This window comes from Lonchura striata, chromosome 13 (assembly GCF_046129695.1).
Source record: "Lonchura striata isolate bLonStr1 chromosome 13, bLonStr1.mat, whole genome shotgun sequence".
NCBI lineage: Eukaryota > Metazoa > Chordata > Aves > Passeriformes > Estrildidae > Lonchura > Lonchura striata.
In genome coordinates this window covers 17,323,260-17,341,476 of record NC_134615.1, presented here as the reverse complement: position 1 = coordinate 17,341,476, position 18,217 = coordinate 17,323,260, and the positions used below count along the sequence as shown (strand labels likewise).

General features: G+C 60.7%; 2 protein-coding genes across 3 annotated transcripts; both read left to right on the top strand.

Annotated features, from left to right (window-relative positions):
- The first annotated feature begins 6,007 nt into the window (after nt 1-6,007).
- CCDC102A (coiled-coil domain containing 102A) lies at nt 6,008-10,905 on the top strand. The gene is made up of 8 exons (XM_021541036.2): nt 6,008-6,526; nt 7,586-7,788; nt 7,904-8,012; nt 8,254-8,370; nt 8,456-8,665; nt 8,922-9,092; nt 9,252-9,355; nt 10,381-10,905. The coding sequence occupies exons 1-8, from the start codon at nt 6,008-6,010 to the stop codon at nt 10,505-10,507; spliced, it is 1,560 nt and encodes a 519-aa protein (XP_021396711.2). The 3' UTR covers nt 10,508-10,905.
- A 727-nt stretch (nt 10,906-11,632) lies between these two features.
- On the top strand, nt 11,633-17,039 carry DOK4 (docking protein 4). Of its 2 annotated transcripts, XM_021541192.2 has the most exons (9): nt 11,633-11,720; nt 12,776-12,983; nt 13,854-13,961; nt 14,180-14,294; nt 14,391-14,510; nt 14,602-14,791; nt 15,097-15,235; nt 15,323-15,446; nt 15,540-17,039. In XM_021541192.2, exons 2-9 carry the CDS (start codon nt 12,918-12,920, stop codon nt 15,662-15,664), a joined length of 987 nt encoding a protein of 328 aa, XP_021396867.2. In that variant the 5' UTR covers nt 11,633-11,720; nt 12,776-12,917; the 3' UTR covers nt 15,665-17,039. The 2 variants fall into 2 exon arrangements, with proteins under 2 accessions (XP_021396867.2, XP_021396866.2); XM_021541191.3 differs by lacking the exon at nt 11,633-11,720 and having other exon boundaries at nt 12,081-12,983.
- Nucleotides 17,040-18,217: the final 1,178 nt, after the last annotated feature.

Genomic DNA, 18,217 nt, shown 5'->3' with positions numbered 1-18,217 from the left:
ACAAGTCCCAAAGGCAGATCCCAAAATGGAGCCAAGGTCTTCTCCAAACCTTCCATTTCCTGTGTGGATTTAGTGTCTTTCCTGGCTGCTTGTTTTCCCAAAATCTGTAGCATTTGCTATAATTCCACAGCTTTGATCCTGAAGCCAAGGCTGCCTCTGAAGCCTGAAGGCACTGTGGTGCCACCAACCTTCCTCTCCTGGGGAGAAAAGATGGCACAACCCCTCCAGCAGCCCAGCCCTGGCCTCCTGCCAGGCAAGGTGCCTAGAAATGGCAGCATTTCTCCTTGAGAAGATTACAGGGCCTGGGCCCTCTCACGCCCATGCCCAGGTGCTGGATGGAGCCAGCCCTGGCACCGTGGCACTGGCGGGGTAGGAAGCTCAATCCCAACCCGTGCTCCTTGGGGGCCTGGGGAGTGCTCCAACCCTGCTCCTGGTGCAGCAGGGTGGGAAAAGGGTGACCCCTGGGCACCAGCAGTGGGCTCAGCTACCCAAGAACCAGTATGTCCCATCAGTCCCCAAAAGGTGTAGCTCCCTGGGGACCACCCAGGGATGCTGTGTTCCCGCTGCCAGGAGGCAACCACCGAGTGATGATTGTTTTCCAAGCGCCACCGGATACCAGCAGCCAGCATGACTCACACTACAAACCCCGAAATCTGCAGATGGGGAGATGTCGCTGTCGAGGCAGGACGGGAATGAGAAGACTGACCAGAAGGCTGCTGAAAGTAAAACTCAGATTTATTCAAAATACACTGCTCTTTCATACAGAGCTTCATGAGGACCAACTCCATTGGTTCTGAAGTGAAAACAGCCCACAGCATTGGTGCAAAGTGCTTGACACACAGTGATAGAACTTAACTATAAACAATGTGAAAAACAAGAGAGATAAAGAATTATTTACATTCTTCTCCAGCTCTTCTGCTTCTGCCTGGCTAGAAACTCTCGTTTCTCTCTTTGGCTGAATCTGAGTCCCACAGGGAGAAAAGGGCACGCAAAGTGCTGGGATGTGACTCTGCCACGGCGGGGCTCATGGAGGAAAGTCGGGCACTTGGCATCCCACCAAACCCGCAGGCCTCTCAGTGAATAGCTGAAATCACCGCCGGAGCGGTGAGCCATGCACAGCTCATCCCCGCGCGGTGACACCGGGGCACCGCGGGGCCCGGGGGCTGCAGGGAGGGGACACAGAGCCCCGGCGGGACGGGCCTTTGTCCGGGATGCCGGCAGCCCTGACGGGAACGCGCGGCGCTGGCTGCCCTTTGTGCCTGGAACAAAGAACAACAGCCAGAGGCTTCCTTCGCTGTCCAGAAGCGGGAAGGAGCCAGAAAGGGAAAGGTCACTGGGCAGAGATGGGCAGTGTGTCCGGTGGCGCTCGGTCCCCTGCACCGGGCCAGAAACGGGCAGCACCGGCTAATGGCACCTCTCTGGCTCACCCTGCAGGTACAAGCGTGGGGACAGATGTGGGGACATCTGGACCCAGATGTCACCACAGGCGGATTTGCCATGCTGCGATGCTGGTCTGCATTCCAGCAGGCAGAGTGAGATGTCCAGCTCCAAAACCTCGGGCATCAAGAGAGGAAAAACCCCGGTAACATTTCCAGGTGATGTCTGGTTTATGCGGATGCACCACGGGCTCAGGGCTGACTCGCTGTCCCCACCTGATGGATTTAGTTCCCACAATTTGTCCTGGCTATTTATTTCCTCAGGCTGGATTGCTTCAACTCCAAAAGTGTTTGTCACCTTGAGGAGTTTTGCTTGGAGTCTGCCTTCCTCAGCGAGAGCGGGAGGAAAGCCGAGTATCAGTTCACTTACTCACTTCCCATCCTCTCCTCCACCCAAACTCGTCTGCCCGATACCAAGACAAAGCCGTGCTCACCCATTTTCCCGCCGCCCCAGGGGTGCAGGTGGGCTCCATCCCTGCGCTGGATTTGGGGCGAGAGGGAGGGCTTCTAGTGTGATGCTGTCGTGAGTGAAAACCCAGGGTGCGGGTGTTTTTGGGATGCCACAGCCTTACAGCCACTCCTGGCACCCTGCAGCCGTGCTGGCACCAAACGGATTTGGGGGATGTAGCCGGAGATCTCCCGCTTTTGTCCGTGCCTTGAGAGATGCGCAGCGGCAGCTCCTCAAGGGGGCTCAGAGGTCCCCTCCCGTTTGTCAGGGGACACGGGCACCGCTCACCGGCACCGCCGCGGTCCCGCATCGCCCCCGGCCGTCCCTGCGCGTTCATAGCCCCGATCTGGGACCATTCCTGCGATCCTTGTGCCATCTAGTGGGACCTGCCCCAACCACACGGAGGGGTGTCCGAGCGGCAGCAGACCCCGGCCAGAGCTCACCCGGCAGCGGAGGAGACCCACACGGGCAATCCGAAAGCGCTTCCGAAGAGAAGCAGTGGTCAGTGCTGGTCGCTAACAGAGAGACCACGGGCAGGGCGCAGTCCCCAGGAGACACAGCCCCCCAGCAGCAGCTCCCACCGCCCAGAGATTCGGCTTTTAGCCCCAGGGCTGTGCCCAGACTGCCCGGGATGCCCGCAGTGCAAGCTGTGCCTGGCATCCTTGCTGTGTCTGCAGGCAGCGCTGTGCCCAGCGTGCCTGGGAAACGTGATGTGCCAGGGATTCTGGGGTGCACAGGGTGCTGATCTCCACTCTCTGTGAAAGGACTCAAGAGATGGAATAAGTTTCTTCAGGGGAATTTTAGTTTGGACATTCAGAAAAGGCTTTTCACAAAGAAGGTGGTCACAGGGACAGGCTCCCTACAGAAGAGGTCATGGCATCAAGCCTGGCAGAGTTAAGGAGCATCTGGACAATGTTCTTAGTCACATGGTTTGCTTTCAGATTTTCCTGCAAGGAGCAGGGACTTCAAACTAAAGATAGTCCAATCCTGTGATACCACAGTTTGATGCCATTGCCAGGATGGAGCCAGCATACTCCATGACATCCCCAGTGACCACAGCACAGCTCTCCAGCAACGTTAGCTGGCGTAGCTGAGGGAACAAAGGTCTTTTTTTTACCCAAAATGGTTAGGTTTGCCCCAAAAGGCTTCATTTTGTGCTTCATTTTGGTTTCTGGGTCCAACTGCAGGGATGTGGCCATGTGCAGAGCTGTGGGGGGCAGGGATGACTGAGCCACACCAGTGCTCATTGTGGGGCAGCAGTGCCACGCTGTGCTTGCCCAGCGCCTGCAGCCACTCGTGCAACATTTCTGGGTCTCAGTTCATGACACAGGGCAACCATCTGCTTCAGTCTGACCTACCCCAAATGGATGCTCCTTGGGAACAGATTTAAGGGGGCCTGCTGGCCACGGCCAGGCTGGAAACCCAGAACTAGAGGAGAAGGGTGCCAGGATGATGATGCTTGGACTAAAGAAGTGGGTCACTGGCCACATCTTTAGGTGATGCACCCCAGACCAAGGAGGTTTGCTATTTGCAAGGGTAAACCCCACGAATCCCAGGATGCTGCAATGCATCCTCGAGCCTGCTGGTGTCACCAAGACACGCATGTCCAAGCAAACAGTACAGACACGCTTGGAAAAAACTTTGCCGGTTTTAGTGCCGGGAGCGGGTTAAATCCGCAACCACGCACCCGCAGCTCTGGCCAAAACGCCTGCAAAATCGCTTCACCGGCTGCAGGAGACGGCGCCGATTCCCCTGGCACAAAACGCTGGGATAGGGGCGTAGGAGAGCAAAGCATCTCTCGCCTCCAGCTTTTTGGGGTTGTTTCCAGCAAAGAAAAAGAAAAAAAAGAAAAGAAAAAAAAAAAGAAAAAAATTCCGATCTTGGAAAGAACACGCACGAGCTTTGCAGTTTTGCTTTGATTTGGTTTTCCCTGCTTCGCTCGATCCTGGGGGAGAAAAAGTTGCTGGTGTCTCATGGCATCGATTCCAATTCCCGCGGAACACAAATCCCGTTTGCCGATTTTTTTTGTCTGAAAGGCATCCAGCAACGGGAAAGAGACGGGGGCAAAATGGTGGTTTGGGGTTTTGCCGCTTGGCCAGGAAGGAGCCAGCACGGGCGTGTGCGTGTGGGGATGCAGATGCTGCGCGGCCCCCGCTCACCCGGGGGTGACCTCCGTGTCCCCCGCCGCGTCCCCACCCAGGCCCCCACGCCGCGGGGCAGACACGAGTGCGCAGCCCAGCAGCAGCCGCGGGCACGGTCCCCAGCCGGGCCCACGCGTGTGCGAGCCGCCAGCCCCGGCATGCGTGAGCAGGGCTGCCCGCAGCCCCGAGCAGCGGAGCCCCACGCGTGCGGCCCCCCGGCCGTGCCACGGGGCAGGACACGCAGCGCGGGACCGGCCCCCGGGCGCGGGCGGGGGGCGGGAGCGGCGGGGCGGGAGGAGGAGCGGGAGGAGGAGGAGGAGACTCGGCCGCAGCGCCCCGGCCCGCGCGGGCCGCCCGCACCGCCGCCGACACCGCCGGGTGAGGCTCCGGGCCGGGCCGGGCCGGGCTGGGCCGGGCGGGCGGGGGGCGGGGCGGGCGGCACCGGGAAACTTGTGAGAAACTTTGGCGGGGGAGGGGCCGAGCCGGGCCGGGCCGGGCCGCGCCGGGGCGGGCGGGGCCGTGGCGAACCGGGCGGGGCCGGGCCGAGCGGTGCCTCCCGGCCGGAGCGGGAGGGGTTCCGCCGGAGCGGAGGAATGCGGGGTCCCGGGCCCGGGCCGCGGCGGGGCAGCGACAGAGCCCGGCGCCAATGCGGAGGCGCGGGGGGCGCCCCGCCGGGAGCCCGCGGGGAGGAGGCGCGATCCGCCCGTGCCGGTGACCCACGCGTGCTTCCCGCGGGTGTTCCGCGGGTGTCCATGAGCCACGCGTGCTTCCCGCGGGTGTCTCCCGTGGATGTTCGTGCTCCACACGTGCTCCCCGTGGTTGTTCCAGGGGTGCCCCGGCTCCACTCGTGCTCCCCGTGGGTGCTGCATGGTAGCCGGTTCTCTGCATGCGTTCCGTGGGTTTTGCGTGGGTGCTTGTGCACCATCTGTGCTCCCGTGGGCGCTGCTTGTGCCGGCTCCTGCCAATGCCTGGGATTCCTCCAGGAGCAGCCGAGAGAGCACGGGCCTGGGCTTGCTGCTGAGTTTTAGCAAAACTTCACCATTTCAGGGAATATCACCAGAAAATTTAGTTCTTTCCCCCATGCAAATCCCAGAACTGCCATCGGCCTCTGTTCCCGCTGCTCCAGCACTGGTTCTCCCAGCCCAGCTGGATTTGGTAGCAGGTCTGGGCTGCACCGTCCCAAAAACCTGCCGGGGCTGCGTGCAGCCGCGGCTGGACCCTGTACTTATCCCATTAGGACGCACAGCAGCCTCCCATTGAGGTTTCCTGGGGCGGTTTGCCTGCCTAGCCGCACCGGGTGTGAGATCCAGGACGGGATGTGAGGTCCATGCCGGGATGGGGACACTCAGCACCGGCCCTTTGTTGCGGCATCGCCGGGGAGCACATCCAGCTGCCCGGACACACGTCCTGCCGCCACGCCGAGCCAGTCCAGCAGCCCCGGCTCTCCTTCCTGAGCTGTTCCTGCTTTGCTGGCTCCGGATCCCGGCTGTAACCCTCGCTGGAGCTGCTGGGGTGCAGCTGAGTACCCCAGCTCCAGCAGCAGGGATGGTCTTGGAGGCTCACAGATGATGTCATCAGATGACCTCATGCAGATGACATCATGCAAATAACATGTAGATGTCTTCCCTTCACTGTGGGGCGCTGGCAGAGGTGCCTGCAGAGCCAAGCTGAGGCCAGATGCCGGTGGCTGGGCTGTGGGCTGTGGTCCTCATCGAGGACCTCACTGGTGTCTTCACTGGGGATCTGGCTGGGGCCATCACTTGGCTGCCAGCGGGGGGACGTTGCCAGAGTTGTCACTGAGGACGTGGCCGGGGTCCATCCCAGGGATCTTACACGCAGTGTGCCGCTCCCCAAAACCAGGGGCCGTGCCCCTGCCGCCCCTTCCCTCCAGCCACCTGCCGCAGTCCCCAGCTGACCCCCCGTGTCCCCTGCAGGTCCCTGGGTGCAGGACGGTGACGGCCATGCCCTAGGGCAGCCCCGCCATGAGCCAAAGCGGGGCGTCTCGCCTGGCCGGCTCCCCGCCGCTGCCGGGGGGCTCGCTCCTGGCCCTGCTGGCCCCCGAGCCCTCCCCGTCCCCCCCCAGCGGGACCCCCTCGCCCGGGCCCCCGCCGGCGCTGCTGGAAGGGGACTGGGAAGGGCGGGAGGAGCTGCGGCTGCGGGAGCTGGAGGAGGCGCGGGCGCGGGCGGCGCAGATGGAGAAGACGATGCGGTGGTGGTCGGACTGCACGGCCAACTGGCGGGAGAAGTGGAGCAAGGTGCGAGCCGAGCGCAACCGGGCGCGGGAGGAGGTGCGGCAGCTGCGGCACCGGCTGGAGGCCCTCACCAAGGAGCTGGCCAGCCTGCGCCGCGACCGCGACCGCGAGCGGCCGGACGAGCGCCCGCCGCGCCCACCGGCACCGGCACCGGCCGGCAGCCCGCCCGCTGACGGAGCAGAGGGGGACGCCGGCCCTGAGCAAGAGCCCGTGCGGGATGTGGGGGCTGAGGTGCCCCAAAAAGCCAAGGTGGGCGTGCAGGGCTGCCCTGGGTGAGCAGCTCTTCATCCTTGTCTGCTGCCCATGTGCACCCCCAAACCAGCGCTGCCTGTCCTGTAAAGAGGAGCAGTGTGGGGGGACTGCTCTTGGGCCAGACACCTCTCAGAGCAGTACAGGGTGCTCAGACCCCCCTTGGGTTAGTATGGGGGGGTGTCAGACCCTCCAAGCAGCATTTTGGGCTCACACCCCTCTTGGAGGAGTACAGAGCAGTCTGATCCCTCTTGGAAAAGCACTAAGGGGGATCAGACTCCTCAGAGCAGTGCCATGAGGAGATCCAGTGCCATCATAGCCCCGTGCAGTGAGATCACCTTGGCACTGGCACCAGTCCCTTTCCTGGGGCTTTCCCTTTGGAGGCACTATGCAAAAATTGCTGTGCCAGTACAGGGGGTGGTGGCATTGGCAGTGCTGGTGGCATCTCCCAGCCATGGTTTGATTGTCAGGGTGTCCATATGGGCTTCTGGAAGGGGTTTTGCTGAAGGAAGGAGAAGGAGGAGGAAGGGGGGAGCCACACCAGAGTCACCTCAGGGGTTATCCCAGCTGCTGCAGCAATCCCTCCTCTGCTGCTGTGACCTGTCACAGAAGTCACTGCTTGGGGTGCCATGCTGTGACAGTTTAGTCTACCTGACAGCACAGCTGCCAAGTGACAGATCTAATGTGGACATCCCCCATGGGTTCCACACTTGCTCCTCAGGAACATCCTGTCCCCTGGAACCCCCTGCTGCTCATTTACTGTGTGCTCAGAGTGCCTGGTAGAAGGTCACCCACGTGGCAGTCCTGGGTGAGATCGGTGTCATAAATTGGTTTTAAATGTTTTGATAGCAAATTTCCATCATGGCAGGGAGCCTGCAGCAGAGTATGGGGATGTATGGGAGCTCCCCTGGGAGGGCAAGTTCCTCTTCATCAGCCTTAGGGGATCCCTGGGGAATGGAGGGAGAGGTGCTCTTGGTTATGGGATGAGGGCTGGGTGCTGTAGGGGCTGAGAATCCCTCTCACCCTGTCCCCTGTCCTGGGCCACCCACGGTGCCACAGGAGCTGGAGCTGATGGAAAACATCTTGACGAGCAAGCAGGACGAGAGCTGGGAGCAGCGGGGCCCCCGGGCCTCCTTCAGCCGCCAGGAGCGGAGCCGCCTGCTCTGGGAGGACGTCAGCGTCGTGGAGGAGGACAACACCAAAGTCACCGCCCTGAAGCTGAGGCTGGATGAGTCCCAAAAAGTGCTGCTCAAGGAGCGGGAGTGAGTGCTTGGGGCATCATCCTTGCAGGGTGCCAGCTGATACCAGCCTGGTCCCCGCTGGGGTGGCATGTCCCATGGGGTCCTGCAGTGTGTCACTATCATTGCATCTCCCCAGGGACAAGCTGGCGCTCAGCAAGAACATTGAGAAGCTGGAGGGTGAGCTCAGCCAGTGGAAGATCAAATACGAGGAGCTCAACAAGAACAAGCAGGAGGTGATGAAGCAGGTGAGCGAGGTGCCTGGGGAGCAGAGCTGCCCTGGGGTAGCCTGTCCCTCACAGGATGGCACATCCTGATGGACACGGTGGCCCACAGCCACTTCCCCAAGTCCAGGTTGCTTGTTAAGGGTCTTCATTAGTGCTATTGATGCAGTGGTTCCATCCATAGAGGTTGGGTGAGTGGGTGTGGGCCGGGCTCAGGTGGAAGGTGGCTGTTCACAGCCCCCTTTGCTGCCATGTCCCCCCACAGCTCAATATCCTGAAGGAGATTCATCAGGACGAGCTGGGGCGCATCTCCGAGGACCTGGAGGATGAGCTGGGCGCTCGCTCCAGCATGGACAAGAAACTGGCTGAACTGCGTGCAGAGGTGAGGCCAAACCCCAACGTGGGGGACAAAGGGGGCAGTGAGGGGGGTCCTGCTGCCCCCCAGCCGCCCCATGCCCCTGTTCCAGATGGAGCGGCTGCAGGCAGAGAACGCGGCTGAGTGGGGCCGGCGCGAGCGGCTGGAGACGGAGAAGCTCAACCTGGAGCGGGAGAACAAGAAGCTGCGGGCGCAGATCGAGGACCTGGAGGAGGTGCTGGCTCGCAAGCGGCGCCAGACAGCCAGTGCCCTGGACACTGACCTCAAAACCATCCAGGCTGAGCTCTTCGAGAAGAACAAGGTGCCATTGAGGTGGTGCTGTCCCCTACCACTGCATCCCTGGGTGACTTTGTTGTGGGGCTCAGCCTCCGCAAGGACTCCCTCAAGCCCAGATTTTGCCACCACCCCTCAATGGATGGTGGTGACCCCATCCTTGTTCCATCAGATCTTTGGTCATGGGGTGAGGCAATGGGAGAGATCCCTGGGGAGGGAGGAGGGGACACCCAGTGGTGGGGATGACTGTCCCATGCTCAGCCCCCTCCCCATGCCCACCACAGGAGCTGGCCGACCTGAAGCACATCCACACCAAGCTGAAGAAGCAGTACCAGGAGAAGATGGCCGAGCTGGCCCATGCCAACCGCCGCGTGGAGCAGCATGAGGGAGAGGTGAAGAAGCTGCGCCTGAGGGTGGAGGAGCTGAAGAAGGAGCTCGCCCAAGCCGAGGATGAGGTGGGAAAGCTCATGCTGGTGCAGAAGGTCAGGGAGCTGTTCTGCTCCCTACACAGCTGCTAATAGGACCATCCCATCCCATCCCATCCCATCCCATCCCATCCCATCCCATCCCATCCCATCCCATCCCATCCCATCCCATCCCATCCCATCCCACAGCTGGATGAGGCCCACAACCAAACGCGGAAGCTGCAGCGGTCTCTGGACGAGCAGACAGAGCAGAGCGAGAGCTTCCAGGTGCAGCTGGAGCATCTGCAGTCACGGTGAGCAGGGCTGGGTGAGCCATGTAGGGACCAGCCAGGATGGGATGATGGGATGATGTTCTTCTTGCCACCATCCCTCAACCAGCATCTGCCTGGTTGAACCCCAGGCTAAGCATGGCCAAAGTGCCTCCGACATCCTCGGAAGGGGCACAGCCATCCTCTGAGCTGTCTTCACTCCACTTTGAACTGGGTGGCATTCACCTCCCAGTTAAACCAGCACAAGGTTGCACAGAGACCAGCACAGCTCAGTTTTGTGCTGCCTAGGGTTGCACCCACTAGTACCCACGGCCAGGGCAGGCTCCTACCATCCCACACCAGTTTAGGGAGGTGGGAGCTGAGTTTTCTTGCCCTTAAAACTTTCCCTGGCCCTGCTTTTCCTCTCCAGCAGTAAAGAGCTGAAATGGCCGTGGGATCGATGCTGTGGCTCCAGGAGGCGCTGGGGGGGTGTTTATAATCATCCTTTATTTTATTGGGACATCCGCATTAAATCATGGAAGCATAATGGAGGATTCATCACCCCCCCCCAGACTCCCTGTGCGCTCAGCCCTAAATAATTCATGCTTTCCAGTAAAGTGTGGTGGACTGGTTGGATCTCACTGGATCCTTGGCCTTTGGATTTCAAATTTAATTCATAACATTTCCTTGATGAATTTTCAGACGAGGGCACACCACAGGTTCCTGGGAATGGGGACCACTGGGGTTTATGAAGGTTCCTCAGTTTAGGGGGATGACATCTCCATTCTCTGCAGCCCTGGCTGGGTCTGTGCTGCCCAGCACAGTGATGTCCAGCCATGGAGGGGTTTAGCCTGTGCCCCACTTGTACTGAGCACCATCCACAGCTCCCCAGCTCCGTGCTGGCCCCGGGCTGCGGGGGCTCATCCTGCACTCAGAGCTCACTGGGGGCTGCAGGAAGGAAGGAATCTCTCTGGGGTGCAGCCATGCTGTAGGGGTGCAGGGGAATGGGCTCAGCTTCAGGGCCCCCCAGGGCCGTGCTGCACCCCCTGCCCAGCTGCTGTCCCTCGCAGGCTGCGGCGCCAGCAGAGCGCCCCGCTGTTCGGCAAGATGCGCAGCGCCCGCTTCGGCCCCGACGACGCCGGGGACGGCACCAGTGACCCCGACGAGGATGAGGACCTGCAGATCCAGGTGCCCTAGAGCCCAGGGCCAGTGCCACCACCGCAGGACGTCCCACATCAGTCCTCTGCGTTCAAGTGCATGTCGCCACGGGGCCCAGCTGTGCGGTGATCCTTGTATAGATGGGGAAACTGAGGCACGGAGCGGTGGGGAGAAATTTGCTCAGAGGTGCTCCAAAACCCACTGCTTCTTGGACAGTACTGGATGCTCCTTTGGCCACTGGCATCTCCTGGAACACTGATGTGGCCACTAAAGCCAGCATCACAAAGCAGCCCAGGAGGAGGAGGCGCAGGCCAAGAGAGGCACCAAGCTTGGCAGCCACAAACTGCCCACTTCTTTTTATATATATTATATATATGTATGTATTTGTATATGATTTTTTATTATAAATACAGAGCCCAGATGGGCCCAGGCTCTGATGGTGGTGTGAGCTGCTGGTCTGTCCCCACACAGGAGTGAGGGCGGGGAGGGGACACGTCAGGGAGAATTGGCATTTCTTCACCAGCCACACACGGCCTGGATGTCACCCACTGGCATGCCTGTCCCCATGCCTGGAGACCAGCCCAGTGTGGGGGTACAGCCTGTCCCCAGCCTGTGCAGTGAAAGGTGTTCACCCAGAGGTGCTCACCCTGGGGACGTGCTCAGGTGCTGACCCAGGGGTGCAGACATGCTCACCTGTGGGTGCTGATCCCCCCAGCACAGCCCCTTCAGCCCAGCCCCCCAACACAGAACCTTGGGGGCTTTGGAGGCGCTCAGACACAACCTTATTAAAAATTAATATTTCGGTGAGCTAATCCCCTCGCTCTGCCTTTTAATTGATTGGCTAAAAGCGTAGCTCTTTGCTGCTCATGGGGTTTTTTTAATGCACTTTTATTTCCAGCGATTGTTCATATTTTTATAGCCCAACAAGTGATGCCGCGGGGGTGGGGGTGCCTGGGGGCAGTTTTAGTGAGAGGCCTCACTCACAGTTTGGGGGGCACAGAGCGGCGGTGAGGTGACACCTGAGCCGAGGGACGGACACGAGGCTGCTGCCGCCGCCCGTCCGTCGCTGCGGGGTGTTCTCCCCAAAGCCTAATGATGGAAACCTCGTTCCAGGGCGGCCGGTTGGGCAGCCCGGGGGTGGAGGGAGGGTCCCGGGGCGGGGCCGGGCGGGGCGGGGCCGGGCGGGGCCGAGCGGCTCCGGGGCTCGCAGGACGCGGAGGCTCCGGCGGCTCCGCTCGCACCGGGAGGCCGGGTAAGGCGGGGGAACCGGCGGGGGAACGGGGCCGGGCGGAGCGGGTGACACCGGACGGGGCTTGACCGAGGTTTGGGGCTGACAAGTGTCGGGGGCAAACGGCCGGGAGGTGACAACGCCCGGAGGGACGTCCCGGTGGGAGACCGCGTGTGATGGGTGATGAGGGGTCGGGGGGCGCCGGGGGCGGGGGTGCCGAGGTGACAGGTCGGGGGTAGGGGGTAGGAGGTGCCCCCCAGCATCTCTGAGCTCCCTTGGGGTGTTCGTGTGCGTGGGGTGGGGTGATGGGGATGGGGGAACGGGAGGGATACTCCCCTCGGAGGGAGAGCTGCCCCCCGCCTCTCTCAGACCGCGGGCGGTCCCCAAGGTGCTGTCCCAGGCAGATTCCCTTGGGTGCTGGGCTTTGGGGACCAGGGCGTCGCTGCTATGGAGGAGCATCCCCGGGGATAGCCCCATTCTGTTTCCTGGGTTACTGCCTTCTACCTGGGGCTGCTTCACCTGGGAAAGGAACCTGGTCCCCACCTGGTCCCACCGAGCGGGGCTGGGGGAACCAGCGGGGACCAGGCTGAGCGAGGCCGAGCTCATGGGAGGGCTGGAGAGAGGCTGGGTTACACCAGGGCTGCGAGGTTGGAAGCCGGGGTCCCTCTGGCCGAAACACCCCACACCGGAGCCGGCCTGGCCGTTCCCACCGAGCCCAGCCCGTGCCCAAGGGCCGGGGCCATGTTGCTGCCCAAGCGAGCAGCTTGGGAGGAAGGAGAGGCAGTGAGAGGGGTGATGGAGACCTGTGGGCGAGGTCTGGTGTGGGTGTCCCCTCGGACACGTGTTGGAGCTGGCGGCAGGGGACTGACCACTTGTCTGTGCCACCCTGGCTCCGCCGTGCTGGCAGGGGTTAACACCGGACTGTTCCACTCGGATGGTTCAGGCAGCGAAGGGAGGAGGAAGAGGAGGAGGAGGAGGAGGAGGAGGGGAAGGAGGAGGAGGAGGAGGAGGACGACAAGGAGGAGGGGGAGGAGGACGAGGAAGATGTCACCCGTCGATCTGTCATTTCTCTTTTCCAGCCAGTATGGGGTACACTGCTAGCACCAAGCTGGGCCGGTGGTGAGACAGGAGGGGTAGGGAGGGAGAGGATGGAGAGGGGGGGGCGAAGGTGAAGGCAGCCCCCCCCTCCCAAAATATCCCCTACCCTATCGAGCCATCACCATGGCGACGAATTTTAACGACATCATCAAGCAGGGCTATGTGAGGATGAAGAGCAAGAAGCTGGGGGTGAGTGGGGATCTTGGGGAATGTGGAGATGTGGGGGGAACACCCATGGATTTGGGGTGCTGGTTTCCCAGTGAGGTGATGTGGACAGGACCCCCTTGTGGCTTCCTGTACCCCTGGTTTGGGGGTTGAATAAGCAGCCTTTTGGGGGCTGTGGTGGCAGAGGAGTGGGGGATGGCAGGGACAGGCCACTTGTTGGTACCCAAATCACCCAGCAGCCCCAGGGGTCCAACATCTGCACCGGCCGAATCCTGCACCGAGTAACACCCACTCACCTGTCCCAGGTCACCCAGGGTTTGGGGAATGTCTGTGAGCCTTCCCTTCCCTCCGTGCCTCAGTTTCTCTGCACACACAGTTTGGCATCGGGAATGCGCCACGCTGGGAGGGACTGGAGCTGCTGGGTGCAAATTATGGTGGTGTGGGAGTGCGGCACCCATAGGTGGGGGGTCAGGGGGTTTGGTTGCCCATCTGCATGGTTTGGAGCCGCAGCAACGAGCATGCTGGGTAATTTCATGCTAATTAGGGAGAACAAAGAGGGAGCGGGATCGAGGGGAGGGGGACATGCCTGGGGACGGTGGCCCCACCACCCTCAGAGTCAGGGAATGTAGGAGAGGGGACGGCGAAATGCCAGAACAACGGTCCCCTTGGGAGCATTGTCTGTGTTCATTAATTAAGCTCTGTAATTAGCACTGGCAGGGGGTGGGGGCAGATGGTGGCAGCCCCGGCATAGCCCCATCCCCAGCATCCCCTCCTGTCCCCAGGCCAGCAGGGTCAGCAGAACCAGGCACGGTTCCTGGGGATGGGGACAGGGGATGTGGTGGGGACAGGGAGCGCCTCTTGCACCAAGCAGCCGCCGCGCTCTCTGTCCGGCAGATCTACCGGCGGTGCTGGCTGGTCTTCCGCAAATCCTCCAGCAAAGGGCCCCAGCGCCTGGAGAAGTACCCGGATGAGAAGTCGGCGTGCCTGCGGGGCTGCCCCAAGGTGAGGGGGTGCGCTGGAGGGGTGCTGGGGTGCTGCCCGCTGCTTGGGGACCCGTGCCAGAGCAGGTCCTTCCTTGCCTAAATTCGCTGGGTGGCTGTCACCCCGTGCGCTCCGCAGGGGGACGCAGCTGGGTCCGGGTGCTGCAGGTGTCAGGGTCTGCGCGCAGCAGGGAACAGGGGCTGGGAGCAGCCCTCGGTGACCCCCCAACTCCTCTGCAGGTCACCGAGATCAGCAATGTCAAGTGCATCACGCGGCTGCCCAAGGAGACCAAGAGACAGGCGGTGGCCATCGTTTTTACCGACGACTCCGCCCGGACCTTCACCTGCGACTCAGGTACGGGGCAGCGCCCAGGGGAGCCGGGCTGAGGGTGCTGGGTGGGGCACCCCGGCGTGGCCAGGGTCGCCCAGGGGCTGCCGTGGTGCCTTGCAGAGCTGGAGGCGGAGGAGTGGTACAAGACGCTGTCGGTGGAGTGCCTGGGCGCCCGCCTGAACGACATCAGCCTGGGGGAGCCCGACCTGCTGGCGCCCGGCGTGCAGTGCGAGCAGACGGGTGAGCGCGGCGGGGAGTGCTCGCCCGGGGCTCCGCCTTGCTGCACCCCCCGCTGATTATTTTATTGTCTATTTTTTTTTCCCCTTTCCAGACCGGTTCAACGTGTTCCTCCTCCCCTGCCCCAACCTGGACGTCTATGGCGAGTGCAAGCTGCAGATCACCCACGAAAACATCTACCTCTGGGACACGCACAACCCCTGGGTGAAGCTGGTCTCCTGGCCCCTCTGCTCCCTGCGCCGCTACGGCCGCGACGCCACCCGCTTCACCTTCGAGGCTGGACGGTGAGGTGTCACCCGTGCCAGGACAGGGATCACAGCTGTGTGCTGTCCTCCAGCTGGGTGCTCCAGGCAGTGGCACTGCTGGCATCACCACAGGGCAGGCCTGAGGCTGGGCTGATGGCGGTGGCCTGCACAGCGTGCCCAAGGCAGGCAGGGCTTGGAGCTGGTTCTGGTCCCAGATCAGCACCGTGAAGGGGACACAGGCACAGCTCTAACAGTATGGGAAGCTGTGCCAGCTGTCATCTGGGTGGGTTTTATCATCCCTTGGCTTGAAGACCTTGGTGACATCCTGTGCCCTGTCCCCACAGGATGTGTGATGCAGGAGAAGGCCTCTACACCTTCCAGACACAGGAGGGTGAGCAGATCTACCAGCGCGTGCACAGCGCCACATTGGCCATCGCTGAGCAGCACAAGAGGGTCCTGCTGGAGATGGAGAAGAATGTCAGGGTGAGCTCCAGCCCATGCTGAGGGGGGACACAGCTGGGGGAGACTCTGGGAGCCCTGTGTCACCCTCCTCCCCCCCATCCACTGCAGCTGCTGAACAAGGGCACTGAGCACTTCTCCTACCCCTGCACCCCCACGACCATGCTGCCCCGCAGCGCCTACTGGCACCACATCACTGGCTCCCAGAACATGGCTGAGTCCTCCAGCTATGCTGGTGAGTGTCCCCACCCCACACCAAGGAGATGCTGCTCCTCCAGCCCCCAGAGCTTTCCCCACCAGGTGAGCCCACCACCTGTTTTGTCCCCAGGGGAGGCTTATGCAGGCGCCCAGGCCAGCTCGGACACCGACCTCCTCAACAGGTTCATCTTACTGAAGCCAAAGTCCTCCAAAAGCGACAAGCCTGAAGACAGGGAGCCCACATCGTCCCCATGAGCTGGTGTGGGGGGACTGTGGCAGGGGTCCCTTTTTTCTTCTCCAAGGGGTGGCAAGGATGCAGGCAGTCACCCCTCAGAATCTCCAGGAGACCGAGCTGGGGCACCTTGGTGCCAAGACCTTAAGAAACAGGCACTGGCTCACGCCCTGGTCTGGCGTTAGTGGAGGCGATGGCTGGCTCAGCCTCAACTGACTTCAAATATATATTGAATACCCGTATTGTAAGAGATATTTCCTTCTCACATGAATGCAAATGTGGTGGCTGCTGAAGAGCCCTTGGGCAGATGCCCAGAGGTTTTTGACTCTTAGGGACCCAAATGGGAGGTGAAGAGAAGTGGGGGGGGGGGGGGGGGGTCAAGAAATTTGGAGTTTTCTGCATGGCAGGAAGGCTGGAGGATCACTCTGCCATGGCCATGGAGCAGCGTCAGAGGATGCAGCTGTGTCAGGCTGATGGTGCAGGGCCCCACCCCTTCATGAAGAGCGGGGTGCTTCTGAGGACACCCTGCCATCCCTGAGCTGATTTTTGCACTTCAAGCTATTTAAACGCTCGCTGTAGAATTGATATGTCTCAGGAGAAACTGGTTTTCCTTCCAAAGGGGTTGGCTGGGGTGAGCGGCCAGGCAGAGCCAAGCTCCCTGGCTTCTCCCACCCCAACGCCCCTCACTCCTCCCACAGCTGTGTCCCCCTGCTATGCCCCTGGTTTATCTGCTGGTGGGCACCCATGGGACTGGTTTTGGCCAGTAGCATCTGTCTCTCAAGGGGCAGCTTTATGGATATGAGAAGCCCCAGGGCAGAGAAACCCATGCTGATGGGGAGAGAGCCACATTCCTCTGTGCATTCCCACAGCCCTCACTTCCTCCTCACCCACTGGAGGTGGAACTGGGCTTTATGTGCTGAACTTAAAAAGCAATTGATTTTTTCTAGTTCTCCTATTTATTGACCTCCTTTAGAAGGGCTATCTTTTTATTGCCGTGCAAACCTTGGTGTTTCTTTGGAGTCTTCTTTCTGTCTGGGTTGGATGCTTGGTGGTTTTATTTCTGCCCTTTAAAGCTCCAGGTCCATGTGTTGGGCACAGGGAGTGTTGTGATGTGGGAATCTGTGGTCTGTAAATACTGTGTTTCAGGGTGGCGTAGCTTGTGGCTGAGGGGACATGGGGACAGAGAAAAGCTGCTCCTCGCAGCATGGCTGGGCACAGAGGGGCTCTGGATCCTAGCACTGCCCAGCAGTGTGTCCTCCCTGGGGTGAGAGGTGGAACTTGCCCTCTCTTCCTGGCTACACACCTCATCTGGAAAAAGATTTAACATTTGTTACCAAAAATGTTTGGGTTTTCTGTTTTTTAAGGAGTTGCTCAATGAATAAACAACCCTTATCCACATCCACCCTTCCTGTTTGTCTGTTCCATCCAAGCGCGCTCGGGAAGCGCAAGTGGGAGTAGTGCCTGCCAGAGAGAAAAATGCTGATGGGGGGAGATTTCCTGAGGTTCCTGGCAGCACGCTTGGCTCAGGGCTTTGTTCTGCCTCCAGCCATGGCCAAGACACTTCAAGTGAAGCCCTAAAACCACTGGGATAGGAAAAAGGATAAAGGGAGTTGCCACTCTCCATCAAACAACCCTGAGTGGAACAGGATGCCAGCACCCTGCTGTCACCCTCACCTCCAGCTGTCCGTGGCTCTGGGGATATGGCAGGCCAATGGTGGCTCCAAGTCCCCAGGTGAAGGAGTTTCAAGGCACACCATCTCCCAGCTCTCCCACAGCTGTGCCAGGTAAACTATCCAAGCCATGACTGCCTGGCAGCACTGGCCTCAAGGTAAGACAGCTGTGCCAACCAGCCAGTGATCCCTCCAGGGACAGGGACATGGGGAGCCATGCTGCAGCCAGCTCTGCCATGGCAAGGAAGTGGAAGCAGCAGCCTGGTTGCAGCAGCTTTTGCCTGGAGGGGAAGGCAATGCTGACATGGGCTGCTCTCCCTAGCTCAGTGTGACCCTAGCACCACCCCCTGAACCATCCCCATCCATACCAGGATGAGCACAGGGGCACACACCCTCCCTACTAGCCCCCATGGTACAGGAGCTGTGGGTCTCTCCAGGAAAATGTCACCAAGAAGATCATCCCAAGTCATGCTGGGCAGTGATGAAGGAAGAGGGATGACAAAGTGGCTTTCAGCCACTCCCAGTGGGGTCAGGGAATGGGACCTGCACGAACTGCAGCCCAGCACACACTGGGGGCAGTGGACACAAAGAAAAGTATCAGCCAGGGACCATTAACTGACAGAACATGTCCCACCCAGCTCCTCAGAAAAGGCTTCTACAGCACAGGGGTGGAGTCTGTTCCAGAGAATTCTGTAAGTACAGCTTTGCCTGCCTGGCCCAGCTGGGCTCCCCTGCAGTGCTTCCTTCTGCAGCATCTTGCCCACCCTGGCCTCAAACATCTGCTTTACACACAGCATTGGGTCAATGAATGACGGGCTGCCTGCGGGAGGGTGCTGCTCTCCTCAGGAGATAACGGCACCAGCAGCAATCAGCATCAGCGAGCAATGCTCCCTCCAAAGCAGATCT

Bases quoted from the DNA above. Each gene is read 5' to 3' on its own strand.
- DOK4 (XM_021541192.2), top strand. From the start codon at position 12,918: ATGGCGACGAATTTTAACGACATCATCAAGCAGGGCTATGTGAGGATG. The intron at 14,792-15,096 runs GTGAGGTGTCAC...CTGTCCCCACAG, and splicing joins TTCACCTTCGAGGCTGGACG to GATGTGTGATGCAGGAGAAG. The intron at 15,447-15,539 runs GTGAGTGTCCCC...TTTTGTCCCCAG, and splicing joins TGAGTCCTCCAGCTATGCTG to GGGAGGCTTATGCAGGCGCC.
- CCDC102A (XM_021541036.2), top strand. From the start codon at position 6,008: ATGAGCCAAAGCGGGGCGTCTCGCCTGGCCGGCTCCCCGCCGCTGCCG. The intron at 7,789-7,903 runs GTGAGTGCTTGG...GCATCTCCCCAG, and splicing joins GTGCTGCTCAAGGAGCGGGA to GGACAAGCTGGCGCTCAGCA. The intron at 9,093-9,251 runs GTGGGAAAGCTC...CCCATCCCACAG, and splicing joins TCGCCCAAGCCGAGGATGAG to CTGGATGAGGCCCACAACCA.